General features: G+C 42.8%; 1 protein-coding gene and 1 long non-coding RNA gene across 2 annotated transcripts in view; one reads left to right on the top strand and one right to left on the bottom strand.

Moving 5' to 3' along the window:
• Window positions 1–908: 908 nt before the first annotated feature.
• Window positions 909–20,691, bottom strand: part of syt11a (synaptotagmin XIa) — a 28,805-nt gene continuing 9,022 nt past the window's right edge. Inside the window, exons 2-5 of the mRNA XM_010873673.4 lie at window positions 13,927–14,672; window positions 12,070–12,297; window positions 6,002–6,122; window positions 909–5,909 (exon numbers count right to left, since the gene is read on the bottom strand). Coding sequence (XP_010871975.1) covers window positions 5,599–5,909; window positions 6,002–6,122; window positions 12,070–12,297; window positions 13,927–14,672 — 1,406 coding nt within the window. The 3' untranslated portion in view covers window positions 909–5,598. The remainder of the gene's footprint in view (window positions 5,910–6,001; window positions 6,123–12,069; window positions 12,298–13,926; window positions 14,673–20,691) is intronic.
• Window positions 14,597–17,896, top strand: LOC109616204. The gene is made up of 2 exons (XR_002197304.2): window positions 14,597–14,727; window positions 17,125–17,896. It is a non-coding gene; the product is annotated as an uncharacterized LOC109616204 (long non-coding RNA).

The following is a 20,691-nucleotide window of genomic DNA, read 5'->3' on the forward strand; positions in this document are numbered from 1 at the left end:
TGTAAACAAACTCTAAGGCACTCTTTTGTAGCACTAAACTAGTTACCACAGTTTAGGTGTGACAGGTGGATGCCAATGTAAATTGGTAAGCATTGCCATGAGATCTAGGAGGCATCATCACACATTTTCTGGATTCCTTACACTCTAGCATCCTCTAACCGAAGAGGTTTGATTAGTTAACATGCGCTCACACTTGTTAATTCACAAGATTCCAGGATGAAGATGTGTAGAAAAAGACAGAATGAGTTGACACATCTCTCCAAAGTCCTTCCAGAGTTCTTGTAATGAGACAGCGTTAGCAAATTTAAGAAAACAAATGAACTCAGAACCAACTTAGGCAACTCAAATTATTCCAAAAGACAATACAGTTTAGCAGTGAACATCAGACGACACTTGATCCAAATGCTTCACATGGTATTAAACAGTAGATAGTGTGTTCAAAAAGTGATTGCATTTCTTGTGTGGCTCCCTCAACACTAAATAATGATTGCTCTTTCAGTCATACAGACCAGCCCCGCACAAAACCTCTACGCACCATGGCAACATTTGTAGCAGAAATGTACTTAAAAACGGCCACATTTCTCTATGCCCCATTGCAATATTTGTAGAAATGCATGGCATTAACTTTAAAGTTCTAAATGATCTCTGCAATCGGGCGGGCATTCAAATGTTGTCCCTGAGAGGCGGGGAGCCTCTCTTTTGGAGGCCCTAAGTGAAAAAAATGACAAGGAACCGTATTTGTTTGTGTCCCACAGTGTATGCATGTGTGCAGCTGCAAAAGGCGACTGAATTGTTGTCTGTGAGACAATTCCTTTTTTTGACATAAAGCAGTAACTCTCGTCCAAAGAAACTTTTAGTCAGCGAGGTAGTCATTGTGCGTGTCCAGATGTGACTAAGCAGGAACAAAATAGTGTATCAGGTTTTTTTTATTTGCACAGTCATTGTGTTAACAAATTCAACAACAAGTCAGCGTAAGTGTAATATAGTTAGCCTAGACTTAATAGCATTATGCAGTTAAAACACATTTCAGAGTACTCATCTAATTTAGCATTTCCCCTCCACAAAACATACAGTTCTGACCTTCAATTTTGACAGAGTGGGTGAATCAATGGTATTCAATGACAAACCTCTCTTTATTTCTCTTTATATTTGCACCTCTATTTTGTCTGTACAACACACGATAGTAAAAGAGAGGGATTGGTTATCGTGAAAGGAACAGGAAGGCTGAAGGAAGAAAGGAGTGCACTGGTGAGAGGGGTTGAGTTTGGGCCAGGGAAAGGGAAGGCACCTCAACAATTGAACACATTTACAGCGAGGAGAAACAGAGGGAGAGGGCCTGCTGCCATTGCAGGGATAACAAGCACAGAAACTAATGACAGGCGGCTGTGCCTCTGCCAGCTAGTGCTTGGGAACAAACAGTCATTTACACCAAGTATACAATTTAGATATCTATAAAAAAGAGGTATAATATGGGTTCAGGGGTTGGCCAGCAAAACAGTGGGTAACAAAGACATCTAAGTTTGATTTATTGTACAGAACATTGTTGCAGAGTGCTCTCTGTGCTATTTACAAAGGGAAATGCTGACAGGGAGATGTGACTGATACTCATCACAGGCACCTGTAATATACACAAACCCAGTATTGCAAAGTAAAAGAGAAAAAGGGATAACATAAAGAATACGAAACAAGACAATCAGTCAAAGCATACAGAAATGGGCGGAATGAACATTGAGTTTGTTTTCTATGTTAGCCGTTATGATTTGATCTTCACTAAACATTCCTGTCATGAACAGAATCCACAATTTTGTTAGCCGGAATCCTTCTATTTCGCCTTTCGCCGAAACGATCAGATCTGTCTTCTGAGGCACCTACCAAGCACAGACCTAGGCCTCTAATCCTCAGACATATTCTATTACTCTCCTTACATCCTGGTATAATATCTCCTTTTCAACACGTTTACGCCCCATTTCCATCGGCATTTAAATGAGGGACATATCCTCCACCCCGGGAAAACCATCATGTCGACGGAAACAAGGCTTTGGAATATTAAACAAGCCCTGCTCACTGCACATGTCCCTCCTCTCTAACTTTGCCGTTTAGCTCCCCAGTAGTGCCTGAGAATTCATTTGGATGACGCCACGCTATTCCTCTGCAACCGCGTTAGCGTCTCCTGGCTGACGCTCCCAGGTTTCCATACAAGACCTTTCAGTTGGTGAGACTAATGTGCCATTTGCCTGCGCTCCCACTAGACTGTAATAAGACTACACTTTACCCTAGGATACCCATTCTGGGTCTGTGGTAGCTGTAATATATGACAAGGTAGTTCACGTCAGGGAGCTTGCTGGGAGCCTGTAGCTTTTCACGATATGGAGCCTTGTTCACATCAGGGTGCCTGGAGCGAACTGAAGGTAAACCTCCACATTATTCACCATACGCTGCTGCGTTCACATGGTGAAAGTGTGTCTTATTTGAAATGTATGTAGTTCTGTCCTTCAGCAGTTCTTGCCTAATAATGTTCGGGATTCTGTCTCATTGTGAGGACCCGAGCAAGTGTGGCTGCTGCTAATCGAGATCCTAATAAAATACTCAAACTAAAAATACTAAGCATCTTAATAAACACAAACTCTACTTAATTTCCTCCCATCTCTGTATTGCTACAAATACACAAACACCCAAATACATACACACGGAGATACACGCAAACGGACAGACATACAAACACATCCTCGCTACATCTTTGCCCAAATAAAGACGAGATTGGTGTACCGGGCTGTTATGGTGTTAAGAGGCAATGCAATTTAACCTCACTCTAACAGCTCTCATATCCACATCATTCAATCATGCCCTGCACTGGAAGCCTCTTACACAGACAAAAGGATGGACAAAGGTCTTCAGATAGATATACTACAGTTGAAATATTTACAATGCATACTACATTTAATCAAAAACTGCATCTGATTTGATCTGTTCTGTGCAAATAATGAAAGTAGCCAAACATTATAAATAAAAAACAAAATGGGTCCCAATACACAGTGCTTCTTAATAACAGTTTAATTTTGTTTCAATGAGTTGCCTTGAAGTTAAGTTTAACTAAAAACTGAAGACACTGTGCATGCGTCTACAGATTTTCCATACCTCAAGGCTGTTAGAGGGAGAACATAAGAATAAGGACTTGAACTGTGCAAGATGTCAAGAACTGAATTGTGAAAGTAACGTTTTCCTGAAAAGACAGGGATGGGGGAGGGTTATGAAAAATATCCACATGGCAATTTGATAACAAAAAACAAGATATTAGCCTCCTATGTTACATTATGTACATATACATTTTGTTCTTTTCAAAAAGTAGCAAAAGAGAGCAAAAAAAATTAAGTTCCATAGCAAAAAAAGTATAATTATTCAACCAGTGATAAAAACAAAATGTTTGCTATGGGCATTGTAAAGATTTACAAAATGTTCCCCAGTGTGCAGCCTGGCTGCATATAGAGTCCACTACCCACTTTCAGTTTTTTGTGAAATGTGGTCATCTAAGACAAAACTCCCCACCGCACACTGACAGTGGCTGTCCATGGTGTCTACACAACACTGTGATATGTGCCTTAGCCAAAGACACTTGTTGAGTGACTACACCACGAGAATAGCATTTTACAACAAATAGCAATGTTGATTTATTTGCTAGCTCAAACTCCAGCTAGCGTTGCGGTCACTTTGTGGGGATGCAGTGTGAGCACCTCCAAGGCCAGTGAAGCGGTCGTGTTTACCAGTGTGGAAGTGTAAGGATATGCCTGTTCAAGCTGGAGGTTAGCGGTGTACACATAAGATATAGAGAGCAGAAATACGTTATGTGTGCTGAAAGCTTGACCTCCTTTAATCGATATTAATCATCAGAGTGTTAAAATCTCTGACAGAAATGGGGGGAGCGCAATACAGAACAACAGCTATGACTGAGAAAGAGAGAGAGAGAGAGAGAGAGAGAGAGAGGAGAGGGCATTAGAACAAGAGTCGACATTTTATTTATTTGAGTACAGTTGACTGGAGATTGCAGGAGATGGACATTCGTATTCTCACACCACATAAAATAGCTCTACAAAAATCAACGTACAATTCTGAAGACGATGAGTTCAAACAAGGATCTGCTGAGCTAGAATGTCTATATACTGTGGGAACAGGAGTAGGGCTCTGTAGAGCAAGTGCACAAAGGCTCAAATGGCCAGTGGACAACTAATGAACTACGAAGCTCTCTCTGGTGATGGCCCTATGGATATCTCATGGTACCTTGCTCATCAAGGTCATCCATGGCTACGGCCAATCAACCAATCATGTCAGCTCTACAAGAAAATAAATCACCAATAAGATGAGAGGTAGAGGAAAGAAGAAATAATCCATATGCATTATTGTGGTAGATCAATACCACTTATGTTGTGTTCTGCTGAGGGTGGGTTCAGCAAAGACCAGCAGAGGACATTTGTGGCAGTGATATGCCACGCGCTCAATTTAAATTGAGTTCTTTTATTAGCTTCACAATGCACTTATCATACAAACGTTGTAATATACTGAACGCAGACTTACGAACATGTACGTGAATAACCCAGGTGAATGACATTTGATTGCTATGCCAGTGATGTTAGGAATGTGCCCGATGAATGTCTCTAATTTGGCCTTGACTGGCTCAAATAGAATAAGCGTGCAGGCTGGAACGCAAGCCAATTTTACCCTGTGCATGAAAAAGCTCCGACCCATGCAGTTTAGTCTGACCATTACATTTCATGGATATTGTTGCTGCGTGAGTTTACTGCTAAAACATCTACATAGAAAGAAACATTACAGGGGTGATGAATTGTCCCAATATCCCCATAACCTTACCTGCCTGTGACTTTTAACACTTAAGTCCCTTATGAATACATTAATATAGAATCCATTCGTGCCCCAGAAATGTATGAAATATTTAATATTACCACTCCTGTAAAAAAAAGGAAAAAATCACTCCCCTCCACGCCCTCTAATTACCATAAACCCTCCCAGTGTTGTGCAATACCAGGGGTACATCCTGATGTACAAGTTCCCCTCAAATGGAATCACAGGCAAGGGAAAAGTCACACTTGTAGATTAACTTGTGTATTTGTTCAGCATGCTAGTAATCAAATGTTTACACCAATGATGTGTAGGGTAGGAGGGGCTGGAGAAGGGAGGCGGGGTTATGATGCACTCTCACTCTGACTGGATGAACCACAGCCCGCTCCCTTACCACACCACCTAACTGCTAGGACTGCATCAAAACCACCGTATTTATTCGCGTATATACATTTCAATTTAGGTGTATTTCGAAGTCCTCCATCTTTTGTCATCAGTGATTCCTGAAAGTCTGGTCATATTTTTCTCGGCCGATGTGGTTGTCTTGACGACCCAACCGTGTAAGTCTGTGCCGGGTGGGTCTACGGTGGTCTGGCTGTGTCTCTATTTCAGACGGAAAGGGTTCTATTTTTATTTATTTTTTTTCTGACAGAAAAGGATGTAAATTGCGACGGTGGATTTTTCACCTATATACCCACTCCTCAAAGATTTCAAGATTTTCATTAACGTGGGAGATTTTTCAGAGGGCTGCTAATACTCGCCGAGGTTGTGCCACTTGGCAATCTGCCGCCGAGGGTTGTCGCAGACCTCTCTCCAGTGGGTGACCCCGGTGGGCATGAGGCTCTGCCCGCCCAGCACCAGGCGGCCCACCACCTCATTCTTGGTAGTGCGGTCGAAGTCGACCACCAGGAACTCGACGGAGACGTCGGCCAGCAGCTCAGCGGGCACGTCGTAGACGAACGACTCGTTGAACACAGGGTTGAGCGTGCATTTCTTCACGTGCGTCTTCTTCTTGGCGATGCGCTTTCGACCATAAAACACGTTCACTTTCACATAGGGGTCTGTGAGGGAGAGAGAGGGGTGAGAGAGTGTTTGTGTGTTTATGTGCGGTGTGTGTGTGCGGTGTGTGTGTGTGCGCGTGTGTAATACTTACTGCCGGACAGACCAGTGATGTCCATCTTAGGCAAGTGTTTGGCCTTCAGCACCACCACATTGAGCCTTTGAGTGACAGGATGGTAGGACAGAGACACAAGCAGCTCACCACGACTCACACACTGCAGAGAAAACATAACGTGCCCAGTGTTAGAACGCATATTCTCACACACACACATTCACACACACACACACACACACAACTAGACAGCTGACAATAACACTAGTACAGTATGCTGTACAGTGTCACTTTTCTACACACATATAGCACTGTTCTGCCATCAAATTACATCTAAAAAAGAAAACTTTTTCCTTACCTACAGAAACATACACCATATGATTTTTATTAAATAAAAAATTAATAAAAATACATGTTTTTCATGTATCTTAGTATAGTAATACAATATTACGATGTTTTGATTGTGTACTTTTTCACAACGCATTTGGAGGAACAAGTGTAGCGTATTTGGAGGAAAAGCCTTTGACAATGATTAACTTTGGAAGCTGTAGATAATTTGGAATAATTTTATACCAACTTTGGACAACTCATAGGGAAAGGTAATTCATCGATTGTTATTGTCAACATAAATTAAAATCTGCTAATAATTGGACACTGACACAAGTTTTGTTATTTTGGCTGTTTACCAAATAAATAATGAATTAAATAATGAATATGGGCCTAAAGCGCAGTCTCTCAGCTTTGATTTGTTTTTCAAGGAACCAAAAGTAATTGGACAATTGACTCAAACGTTTCATGGACAAGTGTGGACTATTCCTTTGTTATTTCTTCGTCAGTTAAGCAGGTAAAAGTTGATTCCAGGTGTGGCATTTGCATTTGGAAGCTTTTGCTGTGAACACACAACATGTGGTCAAAGGAGCTCTCAATGCAAGTAAAAAGGGCCATCGGAGAGATAGCAGGAACATTAGGAGTGGCCAAATCAACAGTTTGGTACATTCGGAGAAAGAAATAAGCTCTGCAACCCAAAAATACCTGGACGTAAACAGAAGACAATAGTGGTGGATGATCGTAGGATCCTTTCTGTGATAGAGAAAGACCCCTTCACCACATCCATCCAAGTGAAGAACACTCTCCAGGAGGTAGGCATATTATTATCAAAGTCTACCATAAAGAGAAATCTTTACGAGAGCAAATACCGTGTTCACCACAAGGTGCAAACCATTCACTCAAGAATAGAATGGCCAGATTTTGCCAAAAAACATCTAAAAAAGCCAGCCCAGTTCTGGAACAGCATCCTCTGGACAGATGTTACTAAGATCAACCTGTACCAGAATGATGGGAAGAAAAAAGTATGGAGAAGGCTCAGAACAGCTAATGATCCGAAGCATACCACATCATCTGTAAAACACAGTGGAGGCAGTGTGATGGCATGGGCATGCATGACACCGGATCACTAGTGTTTATTGATGATGTGACAGAAGACAGAAGCAGCCGGTTGAATTCTGAAGTGTATAGGAATGTATTGTCTGCTCAGAATTGAATGGACAGCCAAAATTGAATGGACAGCGCTTCACTTTACAGATGGACAATGAGCCAAAACATACTGCGAAAGCAACCCAGGAGTTTTTTGAGGCAAAGAAGTGGAATATTCTGCAATGGCCGAGTAAATCACCTGATGTCAACCCGATCGAGCATGCATTTCTCTTTCTGAAGACAAAACTTAAGGCAGAAAGACCCACGAACAAACAACAACTAAAGACAGCTGCAGTAAGTGTCTGGCAAAGCATCACAAAGGAGGAAGTCCAATGTTTGGTGATGTCCCTTCGTTCCAGACTTCAAGTAATCAACGCCTGCAAAGGATTCTCAACAAAGTATTAAACATTTATTTGAACATTTTATTTATGATTGTGTTAATTTGTCCAATTACATTTGAGTCCTTGGAATAAGGAGACTGTGTATGAAAATGTTGGCAATTCCTAAACGTTCCATATGATATTTTTGTTCAACCTCTTGAATTAAAGGTGAAAGTCTGCACTTTAAATGCATCTCAAATCCATTGTGGTGGCATAGAGAGCCAAAATGATGAATATTTTGTCACTATCCAGATATTTATGGACTTAACTGTATGAAGGGGTGGAAAAACGGCTGGAATTGGGTAGAAAGTTACACCTTAACTTTTAACCTGGGTTTGTCCTTTTCCATTTATTTTTAGTATATACTTTGCTTAACTCCTTATTCCCTGCTTGTGACAAGCAAAGCTACCATTACAGGCCTATATGACAAAGTGAAAAGAAGCAAGCTTGTGTTAAAGAATAAGCTCCAAATAAGTTCAACAATATCTTTAAAGAAACAAAACACAAAATGAAACCCTCAATATAAGTGTTTTGGTGGCATCCTGCTATGTTTATGCTTGCCATTGGCATGGACTGGTGAGTTTCAGTCTTGACTTTAAATTGCTCGACAATCTAAGAATCCATTTTAATATTTCTGTCCACCAATGCATCCCAAAGAAATATGCTGAGGCTTAGTAAATATGACAAAAGCCAAGAGCATATGTTACCCTAAAAGTTCCTAGAATATTACTGAGGGACTCTTGCAGGTCCAACTGAGGGTGTTGCAAATTGTCTCAGGGCTCTTTTTGGTAGGATGTTGGGTAGGACTGCCTCTGATTGATTTCGGTGCCTACAGGCTCAACGGCTGTGTTTTGCCAGATTATTCATTCTGGTTGAGCAAGCAGCATGAGAAAAAGCAAGAACGACTTGGCAAGACGTGCATCAGAGGACAGATTTGTCGACCTTCCACTCTCCCAAACTAGGGAGTTGCTGTGATGAGTCCATAATTGTGAATTGGACATTACCAAATTGAGGTTCAAAGCTTTGATGGCAGGCAAATGTTCTTCCCACTTAACATTTTTGGTGTTTCAAAACATGCGCAATCAAGAAAACACAATTTTTTTTACATTTGTGTTTATTATAATTTTTTCTAAATGTGAACACTGTGAAACAGGTGTGTAGACATTCCCTATCCACGGTAGACCTGTAATCCCCACATTTCTGTTCATCACTCTGTTTTCCTCGTGTTCCTCTCTCGGTTCCACCACTTTGATATCTCTCCCTCTCTCTCCCTTTTCTCAGACTGTGAATTCCTATACCACTCCTAGGTGTCACCATGGCAACGCTCAGTGGGAGGCGGCCCAAGGCTGAGTTAGAACTTGCATGGAGAAAGTGAGTGAGAATACCCCAGGACGTTTGTGTGGAAATCTGTTACCATCTGCACTGGAATCCGCAAAGTATGACGTAAGTAGATAGCCTCCTAATAGTCTGTACAGGCCACTACAGTGTATCGGCAGCTTTTTCATTAGTGAGCAATTCTTAACGCCACATCTTATTTACAAGCACCAGTAGGGAAGGGGACCTTTTTTCTTACAATAACAGTCCACCGCAGTTGGAGACTCTGAAAATGCCAACAAGTGTAGCGTTCAAAATCTTAGCAGCTAGAAATGTTTGGGTTTGTCTTTATTCTAATGTACTTATTAAGCACAAGCACATGGTGCATTTATTATTTTATACGTCATAGTGTATAAACACATTTGTGAGAATCTGAAAATATTTCTAACTTAGTTCCCAGACATTTTAATAGGCCTATCTTCTACATTTGTTCCATAGTTATGGCATTGAGTCAGTGTTGGCATAAATCCGACAGTCCAAAACACTCTGCCATTACAAGAGAACTTTCCAATTTGCCACCGCCTCCTTAACAACTAACAACATTACTGAGAAAAAAAAGGCAGTGACCTTTACTGAGTGTGTCCATGCTTGTAAACATCTAGGCATTCAGAATGATAATAGGCTTTCCCTCCAAAAGCACGTTCCTGAGTTACCTAAGAAGTTAAATTAAAATGGGCTACTTTTATAGGAATAGGCCAGGCCTTTTGTCAAATAACATGAAATTAATAATTAATAATTAACCACAGTGTTTAGGAATTGAAATATTAATAAAAAATGCCATCAACTGAGCACCACCCCTTTTACTCAGCCAATCACGAGCTGCTACTTGTTTTATTACTGATGATAGTTTGAGCACTGATTCTTTATCTCCATCTGTTCTCTATCTTTTACCTTTTTCACTTCCTCTGCAGATACCCATGTGTCTCCTTCCACTTGACATAAACTAATATCTCTCTGCATCTTCTTTTTTATGTCTCGTTTTAACTTTCCCCCTCTCTCTTTTTCCTACTCCTTTTCCCACTACTAAAAGATCAATTCCATCCTGTCTCTAGACCCCTTCAGGCTGAAGTAAAATGGAAGCGGTATTCAATTGGAGGCTCTCTTCCAAACCAGGGAGAAACAAGATAAGCAGCAGAGAGAGAGATGGAAGTATAGAGAAAAAAAATCAAGAGCGATGGAGAGAAGAGAAGATGGAGTCTTTGTAAAAGAAGAAGGATATGAAATTGTGTCTGAGTGCATGGAGATTCAGTTGAGAATGTAAGTGTCTGTATGAGTGGATTACCTACTATTATGTACATAAATCCTAAAGTAAAATTTTAATTCACAGTGCTCAAATTGAACATGATGAACATAAATGACGTTTAGACTAACAGGTGGCGCCCACCTAAAGGTCCCACCTTTACAATGTATTATTTCAAAATCCCCACACAAAACGGTTCAGGTTTAAACCTTTACACAGGGGTTCTTTGAGATACCTCATTGAACTGGAAAGGTTCCACTAGTGTAGCCAATTTTAAATCCCCTAAACGTCCTACCAGACACCTTTACTTCTAAGAGTGTACTGTCTCGCTTGACAGGCTTAGTGAGACTGAAAATGATATTTATGCCTTTAATGTCTTTCCATGTGTTATATGTGTGTGTGTGTGTGTTCATGTTCGTTCATGCGTGTGATTGTGTCTACTCCCTTTGAAGAACAGTGGGTGTGTACAGTGTCACCTCAAAAGAGAGACTGTATCTATATCTTGTAACGTCACTCCCACCTCTCCTTTCCTCTCTTTCGCCCTTTCCTCCTCGAGGGGGCTTGGCGGTGCGTGCTTATTGATGGCCTCTCAAAAGAAGGCATAAGGTCTCATCAATGCTGCACAATGCATCTCTGTCCCTGTGTGTCCGGCTGTGTGTCCGGCTGTGTGTCCGGCTGTGTGTCCGGCTGTGTGTCCGGCTGTGTGTCCGGCTGTGTGTCCGGCTGTGTGTCTGGCTGTGTGTCCGGCTGTGTGTCCGGCTGTGTGTCCGGCTGTGTGTAGTGTTACTTGAGTGCAAGTGGACATTTCTTTCTCTCTGTCACTACCCTTTCTTCTCTCTCTCTCTCTCTCTACCTTCCTCTCTATCTAACTAACCTCCCTGCTTGCTCTCTCTCTCCACACCCCCCCACCCCCCCCCCAGCCCCCACTACCATATGGATAATTTCTAATGATGTGGGAATGAAGCTTTTGTTTCCGTTGCTGACTCTGATGGATGTCTTCCTATAGTCAGAGATAACACCATCCTATCTCTGCATTTATGGGCCTAATGGGCCCCCAATCAATACATACACACACACTCGCGGTGACTAGACGTGTACATGTGTGTAATAAAGATTAAATGCTGGAGAGATTGCTTGTTGGCAAAAGTAAATCAGCGACAGCCAAAAAGCAAACCAGCCCTGATAGGTTGTTATATTGTATATACCGTTTCATCATTCTAATTTTCCCAATTACTGTCAGTCTCTCTCTCCAGTCTCCTGTTCTCCCTTTTATCTCTCTCCTCCACCCCCCTACTTCTTTATCTCTAGTGTAGCTGGTCATAAAAGCCGCTCCACCCCTCCACCCCTCCACCCTAACATCCTCCTCTCACTCTTTCTTCTTCCATCCCCCTCCCTCTGTCCTCTGTTTCCGTCTGCTCATCGCTGTATGTGAGGCTGTCTTTCACCACACCAGTGTCTCCCTCCCTCGTCTCATAGTAGAGTATCATTATCCCTCCTCCATCCTTTATTCCTAGCGTTTTCCACCCCCTTCCCAACTGAAATACTTCCTCTCCCTCTAATTCTTCATCCCTCTTTTGCTCCCCATCCTTCTCCCCATTCCCAATTCTCCTTCTCCTTGTTGGAAAAAGTGTGCATTCACTAACCTGAATGTGTCTCTTGCTGATCTGCTGGGTGATGTGGACTCGTCCCGTGCTGGGGTCCACCCCCGCGAGAGGCACCGCCGCCTCCCCGATGACGTCGTCGCGGGCGAAGCGGTCGAAGCTGAGCACTAAGAAGTGCAGTGTGAGGTCTGGCAGGGTGCTGTAAGCCACGCCATAGAAGGTGAATGTCTCGTCAAACACTGGCTCCAGAGTCTTCCTCAGCACACGGGTCTGCAGAGTAATCATTCATGAGTCAGTCTGCTTAATCAGAGGGACAATTTCACATTTACCTTAACACATTAAAAGTAACACAAACATTTACAGTAACACATTAACAGTAACACAAACATTTACAGTAACACATTAGCATTACAGGAAGTATTTTAAATTGAAAAGTGATAGGAGTAATGACACCCTAACCTGACAAACCCATCTTATGTTTGCAAAAATTTACAGTAGAGATTAGAAATGTGTAGTACACCAATCAATCATAACATTAATACCGCCTGCCTAATATTTTGTAGGTCCCCCTTTTGCCACCAAAACAGACCTGACCCATCAAGGCATGGACTCCACTAGACCTCTAAAGGGTTGCTGTGGGATCTGGCACCAAGACGTTAGCAACAGATCCTTTAAGTCCTGTAAGTTGCGAGGTGGGGCCTCCATGGATTGGACCTGTTTGTCCAGCACATCCCACAGATGCTCGATTGGATTGAGATCTGGGGAATTTGAAAGCCAGGTCAACACCTTGAACTCATTATTGTATTCCTCAAACCATTCCTGAACCATTTTTGCTTTGTGGCAGGGAACATTATCCTGCGTATTATCAATTCCATCAGGGAATACCATTGCCATGAAGGGGTGCAGGTAGGTGGTACGTGTCAAAGTAACATCCACATGAATGGCAGGACCCAAGGTTTCCCAGCAGAACATTGCCCAAAGAATCACTCTGCCACCACCGACTTGCCTTCTTCCCATAGTGCATCCTGGTGCCCTGTGTTCTCCAGGTAAGCAACGCACAGGCACCCGGCCATCCAGGTGAAAAGGAAACATGATTAATCAGACCAGGCCACCTTCTTCCATTGCTCCGTGGTCCAGTTCTGATGCGCATGTGCCCATTATAGGCGCTTTCGGCAGTGGACAGGGGTCAGCATGGGCACCCTGACTGGTCTGTGGCTATGCAGCCCCATACGCAACTCTGATACATTGTGTGTTCTGACACCTTTCTATCAGTACCAGCATTAACATTTTCGTCTGTTGGATCAGACCACACCTTCACTCCCCACGTGCATTGATGAGGCTTGGCCACCCATGACCCTGTCACCGGTCCTCCGCTTTTCCTTCCTTGGACCACTTTTGATAGGTACTGACTACTGCAGACCGGGAACACCCCACAAGGGCTGCAGTTTTGGAGATGCTCTGACCCAGTCATCTAGCCATCACAATGTGGCCCTTGTCAAAGTCACTCAGATCCTTACGCATGCTCATTTTTCCTGCTTCTAACACTTCAACACTTGCTGCCTAATATATTCCACCCACTGACAGGTGCCATGATGACGAGATTATCAGTGTTATTCACAGCAACTGTCAGTGGTCATAATGTTATGGCTGATTGGTGTATAATCATTAACTGAATGTGTTGTCTGATGGAATGATGTGTTAAACTGTGAGAAGAATGAATTGTGTATGTGATTTTCAATGCGTGGTAATGCCAAAGAAAAATGTCCATCTTTATAATAAAGTTACACTCCATTGTATACTTTTTCCTTCTAAATCTGTAATTATGAAACTCTCAACAAAGCAAACTAGAAATAATAAACCCTATAGGTCGGAAGAAACCCCCAGATGAAAGAGAGTCACCTTAACCCGATGCTTCTTCTCCGGCAGTATGGTCATCTTCACGTAGGGGTCCGAGCTACCTGCCTGCTCATCGACAGCGGGAAGACCCTGGGCGCCAACGATGGTCACCACCAGGGCCTTCTTGGGGAGGTTGTAGTCCACCGCCAGGCTGAGGGTGCCAAGGGTGGCAGGCGGAGTGGTGGCGCCCTCGCCCTGGCACGGGGTGAAGGGCGACGTTGTCTTGCTGGCATCACAACTACTGCTACTGCTGTTACCTCCAGAGCTGCTCTCCAGGCAGCAGTAATCTGAGCGGATGGGCAGCGCCCGCTCTAACCTCGGCTGACCAGCAGGCGGCAGTAGGTGGCTCATCTGCAGGTGTGTGGAGCCATTGAGGAGGCCCGTTTCCGGGTCGGCGTCCACCACAATAACCCTTCCTCCCCCTCCACCGCCTCCCTCTCTTCCCCGCTCGCCGTTGCGACCCCACTCGACGCCGGACCCGCCACTTTTCCTCGAGGAACCTGGACGTCGACCCACGCGGACGATCTTCTTGTTGCTGAGCGTCTCCGGGTAGATGCTGATGCCCTTGAGCATGTGAATGAACTTGTAAGGCGGGTCCACGGCCGGGTCGCGGGGCCCTGATTGGAGCTTGTAGCTGCCCGTCAGCTGGCGGTAACGGCGCTGGCAACAGGTCCAGAGGAAGACAGCCACTGTGACTGACACCACCAGGACGCCGGCACCCAGGAAGCCCGCCAGCACTGGGGACACCTCTGAGAGGGGCCAGTAGGAGCCGGAGGAAGAGAGAGAGAGCCAAGACACAGAAAGGTTATTTATTTTTCATTGGAATTTCCTTTCCATCTATTTGACTGTTTCATTTTAACACTGTGAGACGCTGTATTGCTCGCTGCATACCATTTAGGCTGACGGTTGTCATGCGACACTAGGCATACCACAAACCTATTATATGAATGCTCACGGGTAGCTGTATTAACAGGAGAAGTTAGCCTTTCAAAAGCCTTCAACAAACATGAAGAGAAGTGTGAAATGAAGGACTACGAAACAGGACGTTGGATTAATTCAAAAAGCATCATTTTCAGGTTAAAGTGTGAATTTGAAAGGTTGTCAAAAAGATTTACTATAAAGCAAGAAAACCAGGTTTATAACTCAACAACTACACCATTTTAAGCAGCACAATCTAAATATTTCATATTTCTCTTGATCATTGGGACCTTGCCAAATATAGGCTCAGATAAGTTCAAGTTAAAGTAGCTGGAATCAGGTCCATCATCTCCTTCTCTCTCTCTCTCTCTCTCTCTCCATCTCTTCTCTCTCTCTCTCTCCATCTCTTCTCTCTTTGTTTGTCTCTTTATCTGACTTTCTGTCACTGTTGAACATATCTACATATACGTATTAGCATTTCAGCCTGGGTTCAACAGTTCATTGTATGTTTTACACCATGTTTTACTTTCCTCATTCTGAAATACACCACTTATCGTAATTTGGACTGAGCATGTGACCCAGTTAAAAATGTAACTGACACCTCCGGCACCAGCCTGGATCGACTACTGCTTTGGGTGGTACTTTATTTGACATTACACAGTTAACAGTAAAGCTTACTTTAAAAACAGCTGCACAAAAAGCCTGCATCCATTTTTGAATATGTGAGCCGAATTGTAATCAAATAATCCTGTTGTTACAAGTGCAGCTCTCTACCAATAATTTGATTCGGCACTCTGTTTATGACTGCAGTTCATACTCTCATTGCATTTCTTGCTTTTGGAGAAATGGCTGAATTATGTTTTATATATTTTTCGAATGTTATTCCTGTTCACCTGTTCGGTTGTATTGTCACCACATTTTAAGGTTGAACAAGGCTGACACTTCCCGCTTGTTCGGTCACTCTAGTGCGACACTAGAGGATCTTGCTCATGCACGCGCACAACCTGAACACAAATTCAATCATGTCTTAAGGACAAAGAGATGCTAGCTGGGAGCCCAAAAATGGATTCCCATTCAAAATCCAATTTTCCCTAACCCTAAAAATAAACCGTACCCAAAATGTAACCTTAACAAGAACCCTAACCCTAATACTCACCCTTACCTTAACCCGGGCCTAAAATAGCCTTTAGTGAGGACCAGATATTTGATTGGAATCAGGTTCTATGGTCAGATGAAACTTAAATTTTGTAGGGCTGTGGAGCTGTTTTCCTTTCAAACCCATGGAAACGTGTCAAATATCAGGAGGTTTTAGACCATCTGTCTGCTTCTTTTGGGCTAAAATTAGGTCTATATTGTATCTTCTAGTAGGAGAAGGATCCAAATTGTTTTCCCAGATCCACACAATAATGTCTCACCAACTAAAGAATCAAACTCTTCAAATGGCCATCCAGCCTATTGACTTAGACTCCACTGAAAACCTGTGGGGTGAGTTTAAAAAAAGAGACCACAAGTGAGGGCCAAGGGCTCTGAAGAATCTGGAGAAATTCTGCATGCATGAATGGTCAGATCCCTTTACTATGTGTTCTCCCACCTCATTATAAAAGATTCAGGGCTGTTATATCTTGGCGAGGGAGGGTGCACAAAGTACAGAATGCAGCGGTGTCAATAAATTTATGTTTTTTGCATTAAAGATTAGCTTTCATTCATATTTGAAGTGTGTGACCAAGCTGACAATGAAACTTTTCTTATAGCCTTTTTTGCTTATCATCACCAAGGGGGCCAATAATTCTGAAGGGCACTGTAGATATACATTACGTACACACACATGCTTTGTTATGGTCTTGTTTATCAACTTTTAACAGCAGCACATAAATCATGGTATCTTTCTGAGTCAATGACTGGAGAACGGCCATGCTAAGTGCTATCAGCTGATGATTTGGTAAGTAGATTATTAGGTTGTGCTGATGATGGTCACATTTTCTCAAGGACTGATTGACAGAAGCACAATGCCCATCTATGAGTAAAGTAGTGGGTAGTCTGTCTTTCTGCTAATGTTTAAACTCTATGTCTCTTGTTGCTTTTGTATGTTTGTGTGTTTACTGTCATAGAAACGTGGTCTGTTTCGCCCTCTCATTCAGTTTAAAATGTTTTCTTCAAATTAAACGATTTTATCCCATAATATTCTTCTCTTTCCTCCACTCTCGTCTCTTGCATAACACTAATCTCCCTTCTCTCTCCCCATGTGGCCCCACTGTCATGGTGCTCATATCACCCTGGCAACAGTGGGGCCCCTGTTCTGCCAAGCTGGTCAGTCGCAGCTGACTGGAATTCCAAGTTCACCCAGGAACCCTGAAGCGGATGAGAACAGGATGTGTGTTCCAACATCCCCACACAAGGAGTCCTTAACCAGACGCCAGCCAACACCAGAGACTTGGGCGGGCGGAAGTACACACATATCCTGGCAGTCACACACATACACACACCTACGCACAAACACACAAACCCACGTACAGTACTCGCACTAACCATCAAATATTAACGATCTGAGAGACAGAATCGTTACAGTTCACTCAGGCAGAATACCGTACATGATAACAGAGCTCACATGAACATATCTGTGCTCCTTAGCTATTTATTAGGGTGAACTCAAAATGGAGAAGTTGTTCAGCCTCTCTGGATTCCCTTGACAGAGGCCATGAGACTGCCTCTGGGAAGCAGACTGGCTCTGGGCAGTATATAATATTTTCTTGTCCATTGCTTGACATGTCATCATTTACATCTTCAGTAGCTGGCTACTTTTGTATTGGTTGTAATGTAACACATCCTTATAGTACATTCACACTGTTCGCGATGGCTTGATTCATTTCAATTAAGGGAAGCGTAGCGAGCGAGTGGCTTGCGGTGCGATGCGTGGGATCCGTCAGAGGCAATGAAAAAGTTCAGACTTCCCAACTTTATGCAAATCACCCGCGCCTACCACTGGGGACTGACCAATCACGGGATTTTGCATAGGTGGTTGTTAAATGCTCTCCTCACAATAAAAAATAACAGATAACTTTAGTTCCACAATTAAAGTTCATTTGTCTTCTATTGCGGTCCTTTTTAATGTTTTATAGCAGTGATGGGATTCCCTTTGCGATTGCGCTATTTTCCTACAGAGACGCAAACAAAAACAAGAAACCAGGCAAGCCTATTCAGCCGGACCGAAATAAAAAGTATTGCCCTCTTAAGATTCAAATCCAGGTTGCCCATGTGAAAAGCTGTGTTGCTAAACACTACACAACAGAGCTCTACGTTCGACGGGTGTCAGTATAGCCTGTATCCTAAACAAATCCTATTTTGCAGCGTTCCATTTTAACAGCTAATTGGCCATTCGTGAATGATATTGATAAAGTTAAACTGACTAACGTTTCTTACTAAGTTTACCTCCACCACAAATAGCGTCTATGAACTGTTAGCTTTTGCCACTGGCCATTTGAACAGCTTATTAGCCAGTAATAATAGGCTTACTGGTATCTATTAACTTCTTGGGAATAATCATAAGAATTTAGCAATTGCTAGCGAGACTGAAGATGAACTTTTACAAATTCAGGTTTCAGCCAGCGAAGTTTTTGTCAATACTGAATAAGTCACACTGCATACTTCCCTTCCCCTCCGAGGAGATACGAACTTGGGACCTATAGTCCAGAAGTCCGCTTTCTCTAACCACTACGCTATTTAACAAGGGGTAGTCAGTCAGTCAGTCACTCAGTAAGAGACATTCGCTCCGCTTATGCTGTCCGGCAAAAAAAATGCAGCGTGGAGGCAGGTGGCCGAAATAGTTGGTGCTTTTGGTGTCAATATTAGATAGTTAGCTTCGTTAGCTGACTGGTGGCTACCTAGTTCTAGCAAGCTGGTTTGCCAGCTAGCATTGCAGGTTGTGTCAGAATAACATCAATGAGGAATATGAATTGAGAAGAGAAATATAAAATGTAAAAATGTATTAAAATATGTTTCTATTCCAATTGTATTCATTGTAATAAGCTGACTTTCCTTCATTCAAATTTGCTATGCTCAAATCTTGATACACAGCTTACCTGCTGTTGTGACTCTAGCTCGCCCACAAGCAAAGCACTCTGGGCGATGCTAGCGGTAACTTTCCGAAATTTCGCGATGCACTACATGAAATAAAAACATAATGACTTGAGTCTTATGCCGCTGTTGGTAGGGTCTGGTGCTTGCAATGCCAGGGTTGTGGGTTTGTTTCCCCCAATGGCAGGTAGTGTGGTGAGGTAATGCAATGGCAGTTAATGCTGTGAGGTAATGGCAACAGATGCGGTGATGTGGCGACAGATGCCTGAGAAAGCTTCAGTGTACAGAGTCTAAGAGATGTTTAATCAGACTGTGTTTGCGTGTGTGAGTGAGAGAGAGAGATCAAGGGTGACTTAGGCTAAATGTAACAGTACAGGGTCCAGGGGAGGATAGCTTTCTGTCATGCTCTATCAAGGCGAGATAGGGACCGGGAGAATTTAAGGTTCTGTCAAGCTCAGTAACGGCAAGGCAGAGGCTGTGGGTATACTTCTGTCATGCTCTATCAGGACAGGACAGGAACCAGGGAAATATAGGGTTCTGTCATGCTCTATCAGGACATAGACCAGGGGAATATAAGGTTCTGTCATGCTCTATCAATCAGGACAGAGACCAGCAGAATATAGGGTTCTGTCATGCATTATCAGGACAGAGACCAGGGGAATACAAGGTTCTGTCATGCTCTATCAGGACAGACACTAGGGGAATATAAGGTTCTGTCATGCTCTATCAGGACAGAGACTAGGGGAATATAAGGTTCTGTCATGCTCTATCAGGACAGAGACTAGGGGAATATAAGGTTCTGTCATGCTCTATCAGGACAGAGACTAGGGGAATATAAGGTTCTGTCATGCTCTATCAGGACAGAGACTAGGGGAATATAAGGTTCTGTCATGCTTTATCAGCATAGGGGATTGTAAGGTAATGTATACATCATTGCAGAAACATATTGCTATTCAGTGTTCACACTACAGCAGGGATCTGCGAGTTGCTCCAGTCCTGCAAAAACAGCTGATTCAAGCAATTCTTGTCTGGACTAAAGAGATCATGAGCGTGTGTGTGTGGTTGTGTGTGTGCGCACAGGTGCGTGGCTGATACACTTCTGTACAGCTGCACTGATCACAGCTGTAATGAGGACTCAAGAGCTTTGGAGTACTTTTTTCCTCCCTTTAGTTCTACTAAATGTAACACAGCACCGGGAATCATGGGTATTTCTAAACTACGCTATCTACACAGCATACAGAACATTAATACGAGAGCAATTACAGTAAAAACATTCATAAAAACAAACCCACAAACTGAACATCCACTGATGCAAATGCATAAACAACTAAATAAATAAATACATAGTCTAAATTATGCATGCTGTTATCTTGGAAGTTTCATGGAACTTCCTTCTCCTTTTTTATCGTAAAAATTGCATTTTGCTTACTGACAGGTTTGAGATTAAATTACTTTGTAGGATAACGAACAGATGCTGTTCGTGACTATTCACTGGTCTTGTTCTGTATATGCAGCCATTTTGAACAGTGACATCTACTGTATGGGATGGTGTTGCATAAGGAGTCAAGACAGGCTCTAGAATGAATCACTCACAACATATTAGTGAATAAATACAGACTCATATGAATACAGATGAATGCAAAGGTATCATTCAATATGATGTGTTTTCCAGAGAGTGGCATCAACCAACTTGGAAATGGAAGTGCAGCTCAGTCACTCATGCCACTCAGGTGGTTTTTAACGTATTTTACTGAACAGATTCCATGTAAAAGGCAGTTC

Source organism: Esox lucius, chromosome 10 (assembly GCF_011004845.1).
Source record: "Esox lucius isolate fEsoLuc1 chromosome 10, fEsoLuc1.pri, whole genome shotgun sequence".
Classification (NCBI taxonomy): Eukaryota; Metazoa; Chordata; class Actinopteri; order Esociformes; family Esocidae; genus Esox; species Esox lucius.